At 43.2% G+C, this 18,407-nt stretch overlaps 2 protein-coding genes across 3 annotated transcripts; both read right to left on the reverse strand.

Annotated features, from left to right (window-relative positions):
- Positions 1-413: 413 nt before the first annotated feature.
- Positions 414-6,911, reverse strand: lgi2a (leucine-rich repeat LGI family, member 2a). The gene is made up of 8 exons (XM_062449702.1): positions 6,616-6,911; positions 6,273-6,344; positions 4,876-4,947; positions 4,504-4,575; positions 4,144-4,215; positions 3,569-3,738; positions 3,178-3,342; positions 414-2,958 (listed from the first exon to the last, which is right to left on the reverse strand). The coding sequence occupies exons 1-8, from the start codon at positions 6,792-6,794 to the stop codon at positions 2,141-2,143; spliced, it is 1,620 nt and encodes a 539-aa protein (XP_062305686.1). The 5' UTR covers positions 6,795-6,911; the 3' UTR covers positions 414-2,140.
- A 1,759-nt stretch (positions 6,912-8,670) lies between these two features.
- sepsecs (Sep (O-phosphoserine) tRNA:Sec (selenocysteine) tRNA synthase) lies at positions 8,671-15,793 on the reverse strand. Of its 2 annotated transcripts, XM_062449700.1 has the most exons (12): positions 15,705-15,793; positions 15,190-15,305; positions 14,855-15,009; positions 14,506-14,624; positions 14,254-14,412; positions 13,995-14,148; positions 13,744-13,846; positions 13,453-13,582; positions 12,795-12,886; positions 10,507-10,600; positions 10,147-10,237; positions 8,671-9,411 (listed from the first exon to the last, which is right to left on the reverse strand). In XM_062449700.1, exons 2-12 carry the CDS (start codon positions 15,301-15,303, stop codon positions 9,045-9,047), a joined length of 1,578 nt encoding a protein of 525 aa, XP_062305684.1. In that variant the 5' UTR covers positions 15,304-15,305; positions 15,705-15,793; the 3' UTR covers positions 8,671-9,044. The 2 variants fall into 2 exon arrangements, with proteins under 2 accessions (XP_062305684.1, XP_062305685.1); XM_062449701.1 differs by lacking the exon at positions 15,705-15,793 and having other exon boundaries at positions 14,855-15,033.
- Between the last annotated feature and the right edge of the window lie 2,614 nt (positions 15,794-18,407).

Below are 18,407 nucleotides of genomic sequence, written 5' to 3' on the forward strand. Positions count from 1 at the left end.
CTTTTGGGGGGGTCCAAGTCTTAATTAGGGGGGTCAACCCCCAAGCCCCCCTGTAATTTGAACCCTGGACTCTAGAGCTCCGCTTTGTAGGCTACGACTCAATACTTTTTTGCTACTTTGTAATAACTTCCTGCGGCCAGCGTTTCTGGAAACGAACGAGGGTAAAACCTTTTTTAGACCTGACAACATTAAATTTAAGACCTCAGATGACGTTTTAAGGCCTTAAATTTAAAGTTCAGGATTTTAGACTTTTTAAGCCCCCTAAAGCCCACCCATAACGCCGAGATGGGTTCAGCAGATCCGGACTTCAGGAAAAAATCCTTCAATCCTTAACATCTGAAACCCTGATAAACACTGAGTCAATTCTAAATTGACTGAAATAACTGGAACTGTATTGCATTACTGAATGAAGAAAATGAATAGAGAAGGAGCCTCAATTCTCATTTGAAACGTATTGCTGTGCATTTATTTCAATGCTCAACAGTAGCAATAGTACATTAATATCCTAACAGTAATCATAAAATTAACATTCAGTATGCTAAAACAAACATTGTGTCATGATAAAAAGCAACCTGCATATCATACAACTTGCATATTTTATTGTTTCTACTGTGAGCTGTAATTTGATTATTTTACATGAGCACCAGAACTTGGAACAAATTTCGCAATTGCTTAAGTTTGGTGAACATTCAGTTTAAAAAGCATGCTCTTGCAAGCAGCAGTACTATTTGTAGGGTTGACTGCCACTAGTTATGAAAATTTGAGTGGTATGACAAATAGGTAGTTGCTTTTCTGTCTTTATTGTACAGTTGATGGTATTAGTTCAACATTCAAATATATGTATAAAACAAAGAAATAACTTGTTTTAACAATTATTGATGCAGCAACATTCCAATTTCTTTCTTTTACATTAGACTGCATGGATGCATAAAAAAGGTTCAATCCTAGTGATAACCAGCAATCAGAGACTTCATACATACCATCCAAGAGCATCTAAGGTCTTCTGAAGCTAAGGGTTTGAAACTCCAGGTCCACATAACAGAGCCAAAAGTTGGTCCTCTATTATCTTAGCATGTACCAAATGCTTTATTCTCCAGCAGACACGTTGCTGTTTAGATGTAAACTTTGGGAAAACAGAGAGAATTAATATCCACAACAGAGTAAGAAGATGAGTTTTCTCCAGGATGCAGAATAAAACAAATTGGAAATACATTAGCATTACAGCATGCCATCTGAAACTTCTTTTTGCTGAAATCCAGACACAGTTGTGTCGACCTTGCAGGAACTCAAGACCTTATAACAAAATGTTTTTGGAGACAACAAACATTATATTGCTATTAAAAAATGATTGTAACCTGAAAGTTAATTTGTTATAAGGTTAATTTCAACAGATCTTGAATCCCTGACACGTGACACCAAACTTTGTAAAAATACTATAGGTATAATGTATCAACTTCATCCACTGTATATTCTGCACCCTTGACATATGTTCAATTCACTTTCCAAATTCATTAAAAATTCCAATATTTTACATTAACTCACACCCTGGTTCGCAATACAATTCATAAACAATCTTGTAACTAAGTTACAAAATACACATTTTAAGTAAGGAAGTAATTGCTTTTACTAGAATGGTCTAAGCTAAAGATTGAAGTTTCATAACTACTGATCCTAAAGGTTTGTGCTTCTGAGACTGTTCCCTGTATGTACTGTACACAGCAGAGGGGGATCATCACCAAACACGTCCAGAAGAGGGCGCCACAAGCCAACCAATAGTCCAACCCAACGCTGATAAGGCAACATATTACATCTAACCAAGAAGAGTGAAGACATGAGGTATACATGGGTACTGTCAAATATGTTTTGATACCCTATGCTCTTAAACGGGCTGGAAAACTAGTGTCAATCTTAATGTCTGTCTGGTCTCTACATATACTCACCAGTTGTGATTAGCTGTGAGTATAAAATAGTCAACAATGGAGGAATTTACATGTATTTGACCCTATATACAAGTGCAATAGCAGGTTAAAAATCAATCATTTGAAGATAATACCCAATGAGATATCTACCCTACCCTCAGAAATGCCAACTTTTACTGTGAAAGACGTTGGATGCAAACAAGGGTCTCCCCCGGGCAAAGTCACAAGCTCAGATCTAGGATGATGTGCTCATAGATCTGCGTGTTTCCCTTGAAGCTGGAGGAGAAAAGAAAGTCCCTGCGGTCGGTGGACACCACGGTAAAGGATCGCGGCGCCTGGATGTAAACCTCTTTGAAGCGCTCAAAGAGTTTCTTCTCCGCGTCCCATTGGTAGATCTGGGAGAAGGTGTAGTCGCTGCCCAGGGCCAAGTAGTGGCGCTCCTTGAAGACGAAGGGCTGCAGGATCATGGCGCCGCGCGAGGGCAGCGCCTGGATCTCCGAGAACTGCTTGGCACTCCAACGGAGGACCTTGGAGTCGCCGATGTAGCGCGTCATGGCCAAGTAGAGCTCCTCCTTCACACGGAAGTGCTTCACAGCCACAACATCCTCCATGTTGGGGATTTCCCCCTGCAGGATAAACTTCTGGCTGCTCCGGTTCCACTGGTAGATCACAGGCACTTGGGAGCGGCTAGCCAGGATCAGGTGAGCCTTGCCGTCCAGGTCCACAAACTCGGCGTCTGTGTCGCGGAACCACTCGTGCAGGGACTGGTAGGAGTAGAAGCCTTTGTTGTTCCATTTGTAGAGGGTCGACAGCCCTGCCTTGGAGCTGTCGGCAATGATGAAGAAATTGTCAGTGCCGATTAGGAACGCCTCAATGTCATTGGGCTTGGAGATCTTGGAGACTTCTATGTCCTGGAACTTGCTGAACCTGCTCTGGTCCTCATCAAACTTGTAGATATGGGATCCACCAAAGAGCTGGGCAACAACAATAAACACCTGGTCCTGGATCACCATGGCCTTGCATCCTACAATGGACTGGCCTGAAGCAAAAGACACACAAGAAACTAACATTGTTTGCATTTAAGGAAAGCAAGTGTAACAGTACACTTTTTTACTCATATTTTTTTCTCCTCCATCTTTGAAGAAACCTGAAATTGTATTCGACTAAAAAACATAGATTACTTTACTTTAGGTTACTTTTTTGGGGTGGATGAAGAAGGCAACAATGCAAAGCTTATAAATTGAAAGCCATGGCGTACCAGTTATGTTGTCATATGTCCTGAAGTTCATTTCAATGTGGTCCCACTGGAGTACCATACAGCTCTCGATATTGGGAGCTGCCACGGCAACATAGACATCGTTCTTGTAGGAGAACGTGTCTACAGACAGAGACTCAGACGGCACAGACTGGTGGAGGATAAAATCTGAGAAGCGAAGACAATGGTGGCATGAAAGTGAGTGCTAACAAACACGTTACACAATACATTTAAAAAAAAGTTTGGTCTACACCTTCCAATACATATATCTGGATATAGAACTGTCTCCAACTTTTAAATTACAAGGTTTTTAGCTTTGACTATTTCGTACAGTTAGCCTCACAATAGATGTCTGCCAACTGGGGCCCAGTTGGTACTGGTCACCTTTCCTCACCTGTTGAGATGCACTCGTTGTGCAGACTGGCCATGTCGTTGAGCCGCTTGTCCTTCATTTCCTCTGGCCCGGAGCAGACAACATCTGACACTGTAGCATTGGTGCTTTTCAGCCAAGTCATCAGCCACTTTGCTCTGCAGTCACACTCAAAGGCATTACCCCGTAGGTCTCTGAGGAGAGCACATATCAGTCACTGCAGGGTAACACATTCTGAAGACCAGAACTGGTACAGTACTTTTGATCGAATGTATAATACGAGATGTTTTTTGCCATATAACTGCCTACTCGTAAAACATTATTATCCAGAATAATTTCATGTCGCTTGCTCTTTTCCTATGCTGACTCAGTGGTTTGGATTTCACTCATCATCAGTAAATTCCTTTACGTTGCACTCACGTTTGCTACGTGTGCATTTGCTTTATGTGGCTGCAGTCTGATGGCTTGTATTTATTGTGATCAAGAGAGCAGCATTAAAAACAAAATGTCATCCAAGTATTGTCTTTAATGTAGAAGATTGCATTTGCTTGACAGTAGAGTACTGCCTATATTTTACAAGCAATGAAGGGAACACTTACAACTCAATTAAGGAGTCCAGGTCGATAAAGAGGTCCCTGGGTAAGGATTTGATGTTGTTGTTCGCCAAAGACCTTTAGAAACAGCACATTCAGATACACATAGCAAATACTCTGGAGACCATTTGCCAGCTTTGGAAAGCCAGGTTCTTCTCCATTCACATTTATCAACTTGGCTCGACTCAAACATTTGTGTTTAATAGTTACTATAATTTAATGATTTGTAATGCAAAACGAAATCTAGACTGTCTCTTCAAACTATGCGGTCCTCCTGCTTAATTAGAGGCCAATAAAGGGAACATTCATAATGAATAATATCTCCTACCCAGCGACAAATGAGGATGAAACACTGGTTGGACTTACAGGTGAGTCAAGTCTCTGAGTCCTCTGAAAGCATATTTCGATGCTGTTTCAATCTTGTTGCTCTCAATGAACCTGTGAGGTCACCGGGATGCAGAATGGAAGGTCAGCATAACTGAAGCCTCACTAATGGACCATGACTCAATTAAGCATCACTCAAAACCCACTTTAACTTTTTTTCCCCCCAAGTTCAATTGTACCGATGGGAAAATGATTCCCACAGTGTATCAACGTTCCTTTAAGTCAACACACAGTTGTGTGATCTTGCCTGTTTACTGTAGACCCATTCCCTTGTGTCATGTATTGGCTATGTGAGAGTACTGTATAATGATAGGATAGAAATGGTTGTGTTCATTAGCGGATACAGGTACTTACAGGTATTCCAGGTGGGACAGGCCAGAGAACGCATCATCTCTTATTGTTGTCAGAGAATTTGAATTAAGAAGCCTATAATAAGAAAGAACATACAAAATTGTTACCAACAAGAGGCCTGAATCTCAAAATGCATGTGTATGTGACATAGCTTAGTTCCATAGGAATGATTAAAACAAATAATCCTTGTGTTACCTTTAACCCTCGTGCTGCCTTCGGGTCACATGACCCAAAGGTTCATAACGAACCATCGTTGTGTTTACCCAATTTTACCCAATACAAAAACAAATACAAATAATTTTCTCTTAACCATTCCAATGTGGGGGGTCTGAGACAGCCCGACAGTTAAAAGAAAATGCTTCACTTTGTTTTTGTATGAGGTAAATTTGTCGCAATACGACGGTGGGTCACAATGACTGATGGGTCAGAATGACCCGAAGATAACACAAGGGTTAAGTACTGGGCTTCTTTTGAATAAACACAAAGGTCACTGTTATAGGTCAAACTTGTAGTGACGTTATATTGACAGAAAGATGATACCTACTCTAGAGGTGAACCGTCCTTCCAAAGCACTGAATGGCAATATTGCATTGTGTCATAAAATCTGTTGACCGCAGCTTCAACAGAGGCTCTGTCTACGGGACTTGGAGGAGTAGCTTCAAGCACTTTCCACCAACTAATTTGTGCTCTACTTTGGGCAAAATCTATTATATATTAATTAGCAGCAGCAGGATCCATTTAGCAGGGGTTGTGTCGAGTTAATAGCGGACTGAGAAAGTGTCTAACATTGTATTGAGAGGATCCTCACACCAGGCCTTGGGTAGAGGATGCACACTTTGGATCAAGTATAATTTTACGATCCATAACCAAGTATGAGAGTACAAATATATTTTAAAAACCCATTTTACAGCAGACTAATAGACGCCACACATTTATTTACTATTAGGGAGTCAGAGTAGGATGAGAATGTGAATCAATGTAATCCTGTAATTGTGCCAAGAATGGAATGGACCACTCTACTTCCAGTGCCGGTCAATCAATATAATAAAGGACTTTTAAGGTTTTTGAGTCTCGTCAGCTGTAAAGGCTTATATTGAAAACAAGGTCCTAACCATTATCTGGAGCTGTGGAGCCAACTGGAGGAAGAAAATGATAGTTCAAATATTTTTCAAACTATTACAAATAGCTTGTTATTCATACAGGTCATCAATCAGTTACACCCATCTCTATGTTTGTCTAAGGAAATGTGACTTAGCTGTAGCACGTTGTCTACCCTCTCTCTCGATACTGCATAACATCTATCCTACCCCAGAAATGAATTGTTCCAAGAGATAAAAAAAAAACGTAGGCCTACATTCAAAATTATAAAGCCCCCTCTCCCCATCCCCATTGACACTCACAGAAGTTGGAGTGAAGGCATGTGGGCGAACATAGCCTCCTTGACATCGGAGAACGTCGCGTTGACAATGCTCCTAAAACATGTATTCGGAAAATGTGGGTTAAAGGCTGATCACAGACCAAATAAAGCCATTTTCATACATTAAAAATATTTTTTTCTCAGTGGCACGCAACTCGGTATAATTACTCCCAACAGCAATGTGTCCGCACCGCTCAAATAGCCAACGACGTACAGCGCATTCAACAAACAGCTGGATCTCATTTAGGCTGCTCATTCAGATGTTGACTTATTGCGTTAAACATGTTGACAAACAAAATACAATTCTAACAGACTAGCCTACTTACAGTGAACTTATGTCGTTCGGTATCATCCTGGACACATAGGAAGAGCCGACGCATATGATGGACTCCTTGGAACAGCTGCATGTTGAAGGACATCTGTAAGCCTTTTTCAGATAAACCGGTGAAGACAGAAAAAGGAATGCCAAATAATACAATGTCCATTTGCTACAAATTGAAAGCATCTTTCTTGTCTTGGTTGCATGTGTGACCCTTTCCAATGAACGCCGAGGCAGACCGTACCGCTTACACCCTGCACCACCAAATGCTGCACTGAAGCCCTGACATCAGCAAATCGGCAGCGTCTACCCATCGCCGTATTACATTATTTATTAAGACAGTGCTTCTGTGATTGTGGTTTAAACAGGCTATAGTCTAAACTATAGCATCCTTCCTAAGTGGCATCTGATGAAAGCAGACACTGGCTAAATATCTTGTAAGCCATCGGCAAATTAGGCTACAACACTTATTTTGAACGTTTAGGGCCAATAGTAGGCTATAGTTTAGATAGGGCCAAACATCTATGTCAACAGTGCATTACAAACACTACCAAGGAGTAGGCCTACATGTATACTTTACCTCAACTTTAGCCTATATCAACACTCTGATGCACAGACCGGGGAAGTCCTGCGGCCTACATTTGATCATTTCGTTGCATTCATACTAGTTAAAAGGATCCGTCTAAGATTTTCAATAACAGCTGATCGCATGGTATACATAATTCAGCTGATGAGAAGGGGCATCAAGATCTCAATGCTCGAAAGGCTTTCCGCCGTTAGCCTACCTGGCAGCTTCACAAATTAAGGACAATTTGTCATCTTGGTATGGTATTGTAACAATGATGGGATACAACCGGGGCAAGGCGGTGCTAGGCCTATTTTCTATTTTATTTTGGTGTTGCCTGGGGAGGAAAAAACACTTGCTTGTATTTTGAGAGCAGATCTCAGAATAAATATGCTGTTGCATATTCTTGCCCCAAATTAGACTTTAACATAAGCCTACAGGTGCAGGCCATCTAAATTGGCTGCGTAGCCTATAATAAAAACTGAATTGGGGTTACGCAGCAAGATGCATTTTAGACTATTCACTCAGAAGAACCAAGTCCCGATCCATTGCAGTCCTCCCCTTTATTTCTTTCCCTGTTTATTAAAGACCATCTGCAGTTATTTAAGTCTGGAGTGAAACTAGACAGCAGCAGATCTAGTCGTTTTGAGATTTACACATTGCAGCAGACCTGATCAATATAAGACCTTTAAAAACTAGCCATCGCTTAGTGTATTTGACTCCGCACTCAGCCACTGTAGGCTACTGTCAGCAACAGACAGTGTACGCAGGGCCCGGATAAAAGGAACAGTGCTTCCTCAGCGTACGAAGGCGGCTAAATAACAAACAGCTTGCGATGATGCAGTGGAAACGTCTAGAGAAAGAGTAACTGCAATAACAAAGAATGGGACCGAGTGAGCAGTACAGAGAAAAGAGAGGAACAGAACGAGAGTAGGAAGAATAGTGAAAGGGAGGTGGGAAGATCAGCAATGTTAAAGGGGGCGAAAGCTTGTGGTTTTACCAACTGCTTCAACAATGACGCATTAAAGATGCACGCACTTCTGTATTGTCCATGTCTCGTTCATGTACTATTCCTGAGGCAGAGGACGCAGAACCAATCCGCTGTGTGAGTGTACAGCAGTGCCTCTATATTCCGGAAGACAGTTTCCGTATCCTCACTGACTGCCCTGGCTGCTAGGATGGGTAGGCTATCTGTTACATGGCTAAAAGGGGTGAAAAAAGATATGGAACAGGGGTTAATGCTTCCATAGAATTTCTATCAAATTACAGCGCGTGGAACACAATGCATTACAGTGAACACATAAGCAAACATCCGTGGAGACTAAAAGGTATTTATCAAGAGGCCTTAATGTAATGACACTGTAAAGTGCTGTTAGGCAATAGAAACGCAACAGCTTAGAAATAACTTAACAGGAGGCAAAGAAATAATAAAAGTTACTTTCAGGTATTGTCAGTCACTTGCTTGCCATTAGATTTCATACAATAAGGACAAAGGTGTTCACAAGATGCTTTATTGATTCTATATGAATTACAACATGCATTCATACGAAATCATCTGCAAATCACATATACACGTGTTGAGAAGAATTAAAGTTTTGTAGTTGGGTACAATCTCTCTCTGGGTCCATCCTATATGGGCTGTTTTTCAAATCAATGCCTTTGAGATGAATGAGGTCTGTAGACTTGCAACCGGGCTTAAAAATGTACTTTGTAAAACAGGTTTACCTAAGATATTTCAAAGCAAGCATGGGTACTTGAACTACAGAATGTCCTAACAGCGACCACTTCACGTGAAGATTCCTTGATTACCAAAAATGAATTGCGATTCAGAATGAATGAAAAACAAAAGCAAGGCTGGATCACAGCACGATCTAGGTTTCATCCTCCTTAGACAAGTCTTCCTGTCCAGGGAGGACAGCCGGCCCGCTGTTGGCCTTCTCCCTCCCTTCAGACAAGTCTTCCTGTCCAGAGAGGAGAGCCGGCCCGCTGTTGGCCTTCTCCCTCCCTTCAGACAAGTCTTCCTGTCCAGGGAGGACAGCCGGCCCGCTGTTGGCCTTCTCCCTCCTCAAGCTCTTCAGGCACCTGTCCAGCCTCTTCATGCTCAGCTCCACGTCGTGCCGGGTGATGCCCACCGCCGAGGCTGCGTTGAGGTAGGGGCATGGGTAGGCCTCGGAGTGGGCCATGAAGCCCCTGAAGGTGTGTCCGCTCACAGTCTGCTCTCTGCCCATGGGAACCACCCTGGAGGCCAGGACAAGCCAGCCATGTCACACATGACAAGTTGCATAGGGACACAAAGCACCTGGAGCACTGGCGCCGAAGTACGGTAAAGAAAATACGAATAATTCAGGGATGGTAGTGGTACAAGTTGGCATGGTAACCTGAAGAGATCAGTGTTTCCTTATAGGAACACTTATTTTAAAGGTATTTTGTGGTCCTTGGTAGTACTTGATTACTATTGATTGAATAATCTACTTAAGAGTAAGATTAACCTTGTGGCGTGGGAAACTGTCACTGATTGCAGTACAACGGTACGTAAAGGGCCATTTGTGCTTTTGAATTTGGTATGAGGAATCAAAGAGGAATGACCCAAATAAATAAGTCATGTAGACGCTTAAAATATTTACACAACTTCCCCTGCTTCTTCACAAACTATTAACAAAAAATAAAATGGTATGGGAAAATTAAAATTCAATGTGGCATTGTTACGAATCCTTTCAAGGAATTTCGAGGCAACTTGAAGCATTTGAATCGTGTTTAAGGTAGCTACTAGCTAACACTAGGCTCAAGAGTGATACCAATTAGCGTCTGTTGACTAACAGTAGAACAGTCATTTAATTGGCCCAGAAATGAGGGACTGTTTTTCCTGTTTTCCACAACTTGGCCCACCTTACGAAGCCTGTTTTTCACATTTCAACCCACATTACTTCCTGTATGTTTCCTCGTCAGCTGACTCAGGTGTGTGTTGCATCTCACCTGGCACCAGACACCTGCCTGGTGAAGAGCATGGAGCCCAGCTCAGTCACGACCCTGTCTCCCTGAGCCTGGAGGCTGTCCAGAGACATGGCTACACACACACACACACACACACACACACACACACACACACACACACACGGTAGAGATGCGGGGGGGAAAAAGAAAGGCTGAACTGAACACAAAAAATAAGTTTGCCATTTTGATTTGAACTAGGGTAACATCAAAAAAATGATGTTACCTGATGTGGACCTGTAACTTGTCAAGAAAAGGGTATGGAGGATGGTGTTTGGTTTGTTGCATTTCGTACCTCAACTTTAGGGTAACGTGTATGATGTCGTATTGAGTGCAGCCCCTTACCCAGAGAGATGGGGTTGTGTGGGGTTTGCAGTAGCCTCTCTCCATGAGCTTCAGACAGTCTTTTTAGCTCCTGCGCAAGGACAGAGTACATCTCCTGCAGAGAGAGAGGAGGGAGAAGTGAGAGGATGGAAGGAGAGAGGGGAGGAAAGAGGGAGAACGAGGAGGGAAGGAGAGAGAGGAGGGGAAGAGAGAGAGAAACAAAAAGTACAAGGAGAGAGAGAACAGAAAGAGGGGTACACACATGGAGGGGGGAATATAAATACGGAGGGAGAGCTATAAATAGCTGCACGACGCTCACACTCTCACAACCTCAGCCTTTTTTTAGCAGGAGTCTCTGTTTATTGCCAAACCAGCAGTTTTCCTCTCAGCAGGCTATCCCAGGCTCCACATCTATCCTCTGCTACTACCACCCGCCGCCACACGCACACGCACACACACACAGTCAAGCTGTGCCGTTAGCCTCATCTCCATAAATCTGTACTCCTCATCATTAATGCTCAGGTATCTCTGACCACAATCGCCATGACCTTTGGGATCAACTACAAAACTTGTCTCACTGAGCAGTGGAGCTGCTGACAATGGGGTCGCTGCACTCAAGCCCCCAGGATCTCAAACGTAAGTGGGAAAGATTTCCTGCAGGCCGGGAGTTTGTGAGGCCGCCGCTAGGACTGGGAGCTGCATAGCAACAAACTGAAACACATGATGGGTAGGAGGGGGGGCGGTTACGGTTGGGGACTCAACCGAGTTATCGAATGCAGCAACGTGCAAACCAGAGGAGTACATCTTGGTAACAGGGTGGGTTTCAGGAAACAGTGTGGGTGGCGCTGACTCAGCCTTCCCTCCATAACAAACAGGAACAAAGGAACTCTGTTCAAAACTGCTGCAAATATAAACAGATCTAGTTCATCACTGTCAAATAGTGCCATCCTGTCGAAAATGTCTTCTGTACTCTGTGTGTCCAGCCACCCTCGGTTTCCTCTGCTGGAGCTGGTGTTTGAGAAGTGTGAGATGGCCACCTGCTCCCCCCTCGACGTCTCTGCCCTCCCCCAGCCCCGCCTCCCAGCCCCGCCTCCCAGCCCCGCCTCCCAGCCCCGCCTCCCAGCCCCGCCTCCCAGCCCCGCCTCCCCACATTGTCCAAACAGACATACAGGGGGGATTTGAAACTGCGCCCTTTTGATCTGCATTCAAAGGCTCTACCACTGAGCTATACCCTTACCCTACCACAGATCTGAAGAATCAGACTGCAGACCTGCTAGAACTCTCTAACAGAGGAGCCAACTAACTCCCCCCTTCCCACTTAAACAAGAGAGAGAGAGCGAGAGGAAGAAAGAATCCCTTCAAGTCACAACGATCAAGGAGTTCTTGTGCACTCATGACGGGAATTCAATGACAGCTAACCCAGCATTGCTCTATCCCATGGTGATAAGTAGATTTGTCGTACCATTCATTCGCAGCCAGGGGAAGGCCTATTTGAGGCCTGAATAATTCAGATATGTTGACTCCAGTGAAGAGGAAATGGCTCACTGCTACACACAGTTAGAACCTGGTACCATCATCAAATATGCATGAACATGACCAATAAGTTATGATAGCGACAGCTCATTTGAGATGGCCAGTGGTATTTCATGATAAACCAGAGGACAGATTACGCTAATGGCATTCCACCCCATAGGGAGAATCTTTTACCTTTTATTTATTTATTTCCTCCAAAGCTTTCCAGTTACTTCCATAACATCTGTACAAACACCCCTGTAATGTAGATCTGTGTCTTGACAGGCTAAAACAGCAAGATTATTCCTTGCAAAAGGCCTCTTTTGAAGCTTTCAGCCTCCAGCACGTCTGGATGTGTTTGCTGTGAGAGTGCTGCATAGAGGGGGGGGGGGGGGGGTTGCAGCATTAGACAGGAGAGGGGGGCTCTCTACCTCCTCCTTCTCCTGCATCAACGTCTGCTAGGTGGAGCCCTCCCCCATGTGGAACACGGCATCCTCTTGCTACGCACTCGGCCTGCAATCTGAAGGAGGGTGAATGCGAAGCACTAGCCCCCATCAAGCCACTTGACAGTCCTGCTTACGCTGCCCATCATGAATGTGATGCAGGCTCATAATAAGGAACAAATAACAATGGAATGATTTAACAGACACTTTTATCCAAGCTTGTATCCGGTCGAATGCACTGAGGGGGATTCGAACCTGCAACCTCTAGACTTTGAGGTCCAACCGTCTCCAGCTGAGCTTCTTTAAGAAGCTCTCCCGGCAGTAACAGAGTGAGGCAGGGCTGTGTGCACTCACCTTCCTCTCTGCCAGCAGGCTCTTGTAGCCACGGGCCCCCAGGGTGAGCAGGGTGATGAGCAGGTCCAGGGAGGGCGAGGCTGAGGCCCGGCCTGGGGGCAGAGAGCAGGATACGTGTGGAGGACGAGGGTGGGGCTGACCCCTGGATCCCGGCTGAGTTGTCAATTAGGACGGTCATGGTCACTACAGAAATCTGGGTTTTGACTCATGCAAGTCTCTGTCCAACCCTTCTTTCCCGCAAATGACACGCAAGCCATTTGGATTACCCTCCCTTACGAGCCATCCTGGCAGCTAACAGTTAATATCGCTAATCTATTGATCTCGTAATGCTGCACTCCCTCACCATGGAAGGCTTCTCTAAGGAAGATCAGGGCACAGATCTACCAGCATAACATGCACCTCAACACCCAATCAATACATAGAAGTCCATCTGGGATTGATCCTGTTGTCAGGCATGTTGACTCAACTCAGCCCCACAGGTAAATGAACTGCAGTGCGTGCAATTCGTGAGTTTAGTAAAAGGATTATGAATTGAATGAGTATGTAATAATAAAACAGACTAATTTCAAACTACTGAAGCATTCTCGTTCAAACACAAGTAAATCTGCCGTCCCCTAATCTAGTATCAGAGCAGAAACATAACGTCAGCATAACCAACCTGGGTACATTCTGCTGATCTCCTGGATGAAGGACTCGTCAAAACCAGCGATGATGGCTCCGCCTACAGGCACCATGAAGTTCTTGTCCAGGCTTTGCACAAATGCATCTATTCGTCCCACACGGGCCCCCTAGTTCACAAACAACAGCCCCGTTAAGGACACTGTGACCTCCAAAAACACAACCTAAACACAACCCATTTAAATGCCCGTATGGATTAGAACACGTCAATACATTTTGACTATGCCTGGTGCTAAGTAAGAAGAGTTCAGAAAAGTTTGGGAATTCCAACCTGCTGGATAAGATGCATGCACTTGGAAGACTGGACTCCGTAGGCATTGTTGACAACGTGGGGGATGTCGTATTTGGCGCACATTGTGGCAAGTTCCTCGATTCTATATCATAGTTGGGGGAAAGATTGATGAAAATAGGAATATTAAAACAACAACACATTATACAATGCAATAAGAGTGGACACTTTGGAATGAGACCCGAAAGACACACTGAGCTGCCAGATGGGAGAGGATCACGGCTTTGACGTACCTGTCGGGGACGCGAGGTGCAAAGCAGGAAGTAGTGGAGTGGACACACAGGATGTTCTCTGCTCCCAGCTCTCGGATCTTCGCCTCTACCGCACCCAGGTTTGTCCGCAGCTCGTCTCCTTCTAGAACGTTTTCCACAACCACTGGTTCGAACCCTGTTCGTGGAGAAAACGGTCGGCAGATGTTCAGACGGCGTCGCTTGTTCTACGCTGTTGAAGGGTACATGCTGAGCCTGCAGTGCACCCCAGTACACCCCTGACCTGCAGTGACCATGGCTTTGAAGCAAGACTTCTGGTCGATGCGTGGCCAGATGATGTAACGGGCCGCCGGCCTCCTGTGGCGAAGGGTCAAGAAGCACAGCGTCAGGCTCATCCCGGTTGCCATGGGAACCACAAAGCAACTGGCCACGCTACGTACACCTAACAACGAGATGCAATAACAGTGTTTGTTGAACTAGTCTTTATTCCCATTTAATTCATCCTTATGCCGACCTGAGCAGAGCACATACGCACCTGTGAGTTTCAAGATGTCCAACACCACGGAATTGGTCAGCTTGTTGAGCAGACTAGAACCAGCCGCTTTGGGCTGAATAGCTGCTATATCACCTGATCGGCCAATTCCATGGATCAACCTTTTCAAAACACACAGTAGATACAGAGATACAACACCACGTCAAGTATAGATATACTAAGATTTGATGTAAAAGGATAGTTTGCTGACCAGTCAAAATGGGAACCAAAGTCATAAGGTGATCCACTACAAACCTTACTAGGTGTTGATTATCCTGTGACACAACCCGACAACCTGCAGGTCACTTGAGGAGTTTCCTATTGAAACACGTAACTATTTAAAAACACAAACCTGTAGTGTCGTTTAGCCACCAGGCTGGAGGCTACTCTTCCTTCCCTCTCGCCAACGCCACAGTTTCCCAGGAAGTTGTTGCTGTCCATCACAGCCAGCTCACTCAGGAAGAGCTCGACTGTGCTCTCGCTCCATCCAGTCTCTGGACACTTGCCCTGAAGGTACAGTAAGGCTCAGGCCTGTCAATCACAGCAATGCCTTAATATGTGAAGACATACTTAGGGGATGCCTTTCTTTTGCAAGGCTGTTGTTTATATTTATATTAATGTTTACATTATTAGAGCTACAGCTGCTAGAATACATCCAAGGGTTTTGGCTACGTAGCTAAAGCTCACCTGTTCCAAAAGCAGCCTTATCGCTTGTTCATGGCTGCGGCGTGCCTGAGACCCCTGGCGGATGTATGAGGATGATACTATCTTCTCACTAATGGCGAAGTTTTCAGTATTCATCTCTATCAGAGGGGAGTGCGGGGGCGATATTAGCAGAGGGGGCGATATTAGCAATGTTGAAAAGTATTGATTATAGTGACAGGAAAACAGCTGGGCGAGAATACCAACGAGCTCGAGATGTGCGGGCAGTAACATTTATTTTAGTAGTCTACATGCATTTAATTGTTATTTTAGAAATGTTTATCAAGGTACTATTTAGTTAACTACAAATCAGTTGATAGCCCCTTGCATGAGTTAACATACAGGGTAACTATCTTCATTGCTAGCACGCTAGGTAGCCATCTTCAAATATCAACGTAACATATTAGATAGATTATATTAGATTAAAATAACTAGTTAAATAGTTGCTCAATGTCTCTGGCTAAAGGGTTGTCAAGAAAGTTTAAATATGGTTTACTCACTAGATCTCTCCTCTAGAGCAATGAGGCAACTACGGATTCCGGAAATAAAATGCGAAATCGTCGCAGCGCGATGACGTAGGCTAAGGGGACACGCCTTTCTTCTTGTGCACGGTAGTTGGCATGGGACAGTTGGCAATACATTTTATTCAATTTATTCCTCTCATTTGGCCCCTAATAATGTTATTCGCACCTGCATATCTGTTGAATGCTATTTTTATCGACATTCTAGATTATTCCAAATTATAATGAGTGACCTACATTTACAGTTTTTCACAATTGCTAAAACACCCCATTCTCTGAATCAAATGTTCAGTGGCCTAAACCCATTTGTCGAATCAGACAGTCTTTTGGCAAAACTCTAAACACATTCTCATTCCCTAAAAACATTTTGCACTGTGATGCACTGGTAAACACAGGCGGCAAATAGTAAACACAACTAACCTACAACACAGTTGTCATCTTGTTAAACACAATTATAAGTTATAAGTTGCTAAGAAATTAAGGCCTGTGGCAGGATATATGTAGCCTGGCTATGCCCTCCTACGTACTTCCGCTCAATTTAGATTTTGCTTCTGTACTAGGTCTGGGAATTCGGCACATAAGTCGGTTTTCTCAAATCAATTTTTTGTAGGGCCAATCAGCGAACAGAGAGAGTGGCTGAGAATGATGACGTTGATGTAGTGTTTTAGTTTGAGTTGTAGTTCAGTAATGGCAGCGGAGAAAGATGCGAGCAAAGCCTTTCATTCGGTCCGTTGTGGCAACGCTGCCGAATATCCAAAAGTTAAAGCCAGAGCAAGAACAATCTTTTCAAAGTTTTGTTGGTGGCCATGATGCTAGCTCCATTACAGTAGTGGTGAAGGAGTTGGCTAAGGCGAACGCTAGCGATTGGTTATGGCAGATCAGAGTGGCTCTGGGCAGATCCAATAGTTTTAAACCTCAACAGAGTACCCTCCTTCAAGGAAGTTAACGCTTGTCAATGGAGCGATCCCAGACCCTCTGTACAAATTAAATGTACTAGGGTCTGGTTAGGACCAGGCTAGGATATATGGTCCTTTTTGAAGAAAAAGTTGTTTGTTTTGTAATGTAAGACACATTTCTTGAAACCTTCCCCATTTTCTCAAAACTTTAAACGACATGCACAAAACTCATGACAAAACATAGCAAATGTGGCAAAAGTGCCACAAAACCATTTGTAACCTGTGTGCAAAAGCAAACAATGCTTTCAGGTCATACACACAGCCAGTTAAGAAACACTACATCTAATTAATTAGACACTACATAAAATAAAATATAATAAGAATCAAACACAGCATCCAGGGCATGTAGTACTATTTTTATTGTAGTAAATGCCTTGATATAAAAAAGAATAGTAATCACAACTTAGTACAATGAATATACTATATTCAATAATAATATTATTATATCGTTTCGAATGTCTGTGTATTCAGCTCTTGCATACAGAAAGACTACTCATACAATTCTGGTTAAAGATAAGTACATGCAATGATGCAATGTTGCTGTAGCCTGCATTACAATTATTGAGTTTTATTGAAATAAATACAATCGTCACATTTTCCAACTCAAAATACAGATTTTTAAAAAATCATATATGAAAAGATGATGGCAGGAACCATAATGGTTGGTAATAAAGCAGGTACAGTACAAAGCCCTTTGAGTTTGAAGAAGACTAAAGGTTGCCTGCTTTCTGTGAAATGAAGGAAAAAGAGGAACTTTGGATCTTACTTGGCCCTACTTCTTCAGTCGTTTTTGTTGGTGACAGAAATGTGAGTCAACTTGAAAACAACCGTATTTTATTGGTTACCACACACTAACATATGCTTCAAACACATTTACACAACACAACAGATCATCATACTTTATCAAATAGGTTATATACCTCTTTCCAGTGCAATTTTAAAAATTAGGCTATTAGTCAGCAATCATTACAGTATGTATGAGACACCAGTACAGTCATGGGTATTGTATACGTTGATTGTAAGCCTGATGTAAAATGAAGCTTTGCTTTCTGCTCGTCTTAGTCTTGCTTGGTGGGATATGGAACAATATCAGGTGTTGTAGATCCTGGCTGCCCAGGGAAGAGAAGGATGGCAATGTGATAGCATAGCAGGACATCTATCTTAGCAGCTATGCCAACATCTTGCCATCTTTCCTCGACCCACAATCTACAAGTTTTGATTGGCTCGCTTGGATGACCACTTTCTGCTACAATACTGAAAGTGGAACACGCATATCGAATAATGTCATAATAATAAAACAAAACATGATAACGCATCATCAAATAATAGGCCATAATGTGCTCTAAAATGTGTATTGTATTACATTTACGATAGTGTTAGATACAACAGGTAGATGTAGGCTACAACAATAGTTAACAATAATTTTACACAGCAGTCCTTCATCGAGTTCAAACCTACCAATAATAGCAAAATAGTCTTCTTTCATTTTTCTTTAAACTTAACTTTTCCCAAAAGTTATCAAGGAATTAGAATGAAACTTTTCCTAGTTCTTACCTGCCTGTTACCTGTGCTGTAACCAACTGGTTCCAATAAAATCGTCTTCGGTTGTAGATGTCTTCACATTGATTCAACTACTGAATGAATGAATGTAAGGGCGTCCGCTGCCCGTAACTACCGGCCGCCTACTCATTCACATTTAAAATGACTCAGCTGCTCTCCGTGGAAG

The sequence above is a fragment of the Osmerus eperlanus genome, chromosome 23 (genome assembly GCF_963692335.1).
Source record: "Osmerus eperlanus chromosome 23, fOsmEpe2.1, whole genome shotgun sequence".
NCBI classification, from domain to species: domain Eukaryota; kingdom Metazoa; phylum Chordata; class Actinopteri; order Osmeriformes; family Osmeridae; genus Osmerus; species Osmerus eperlanus.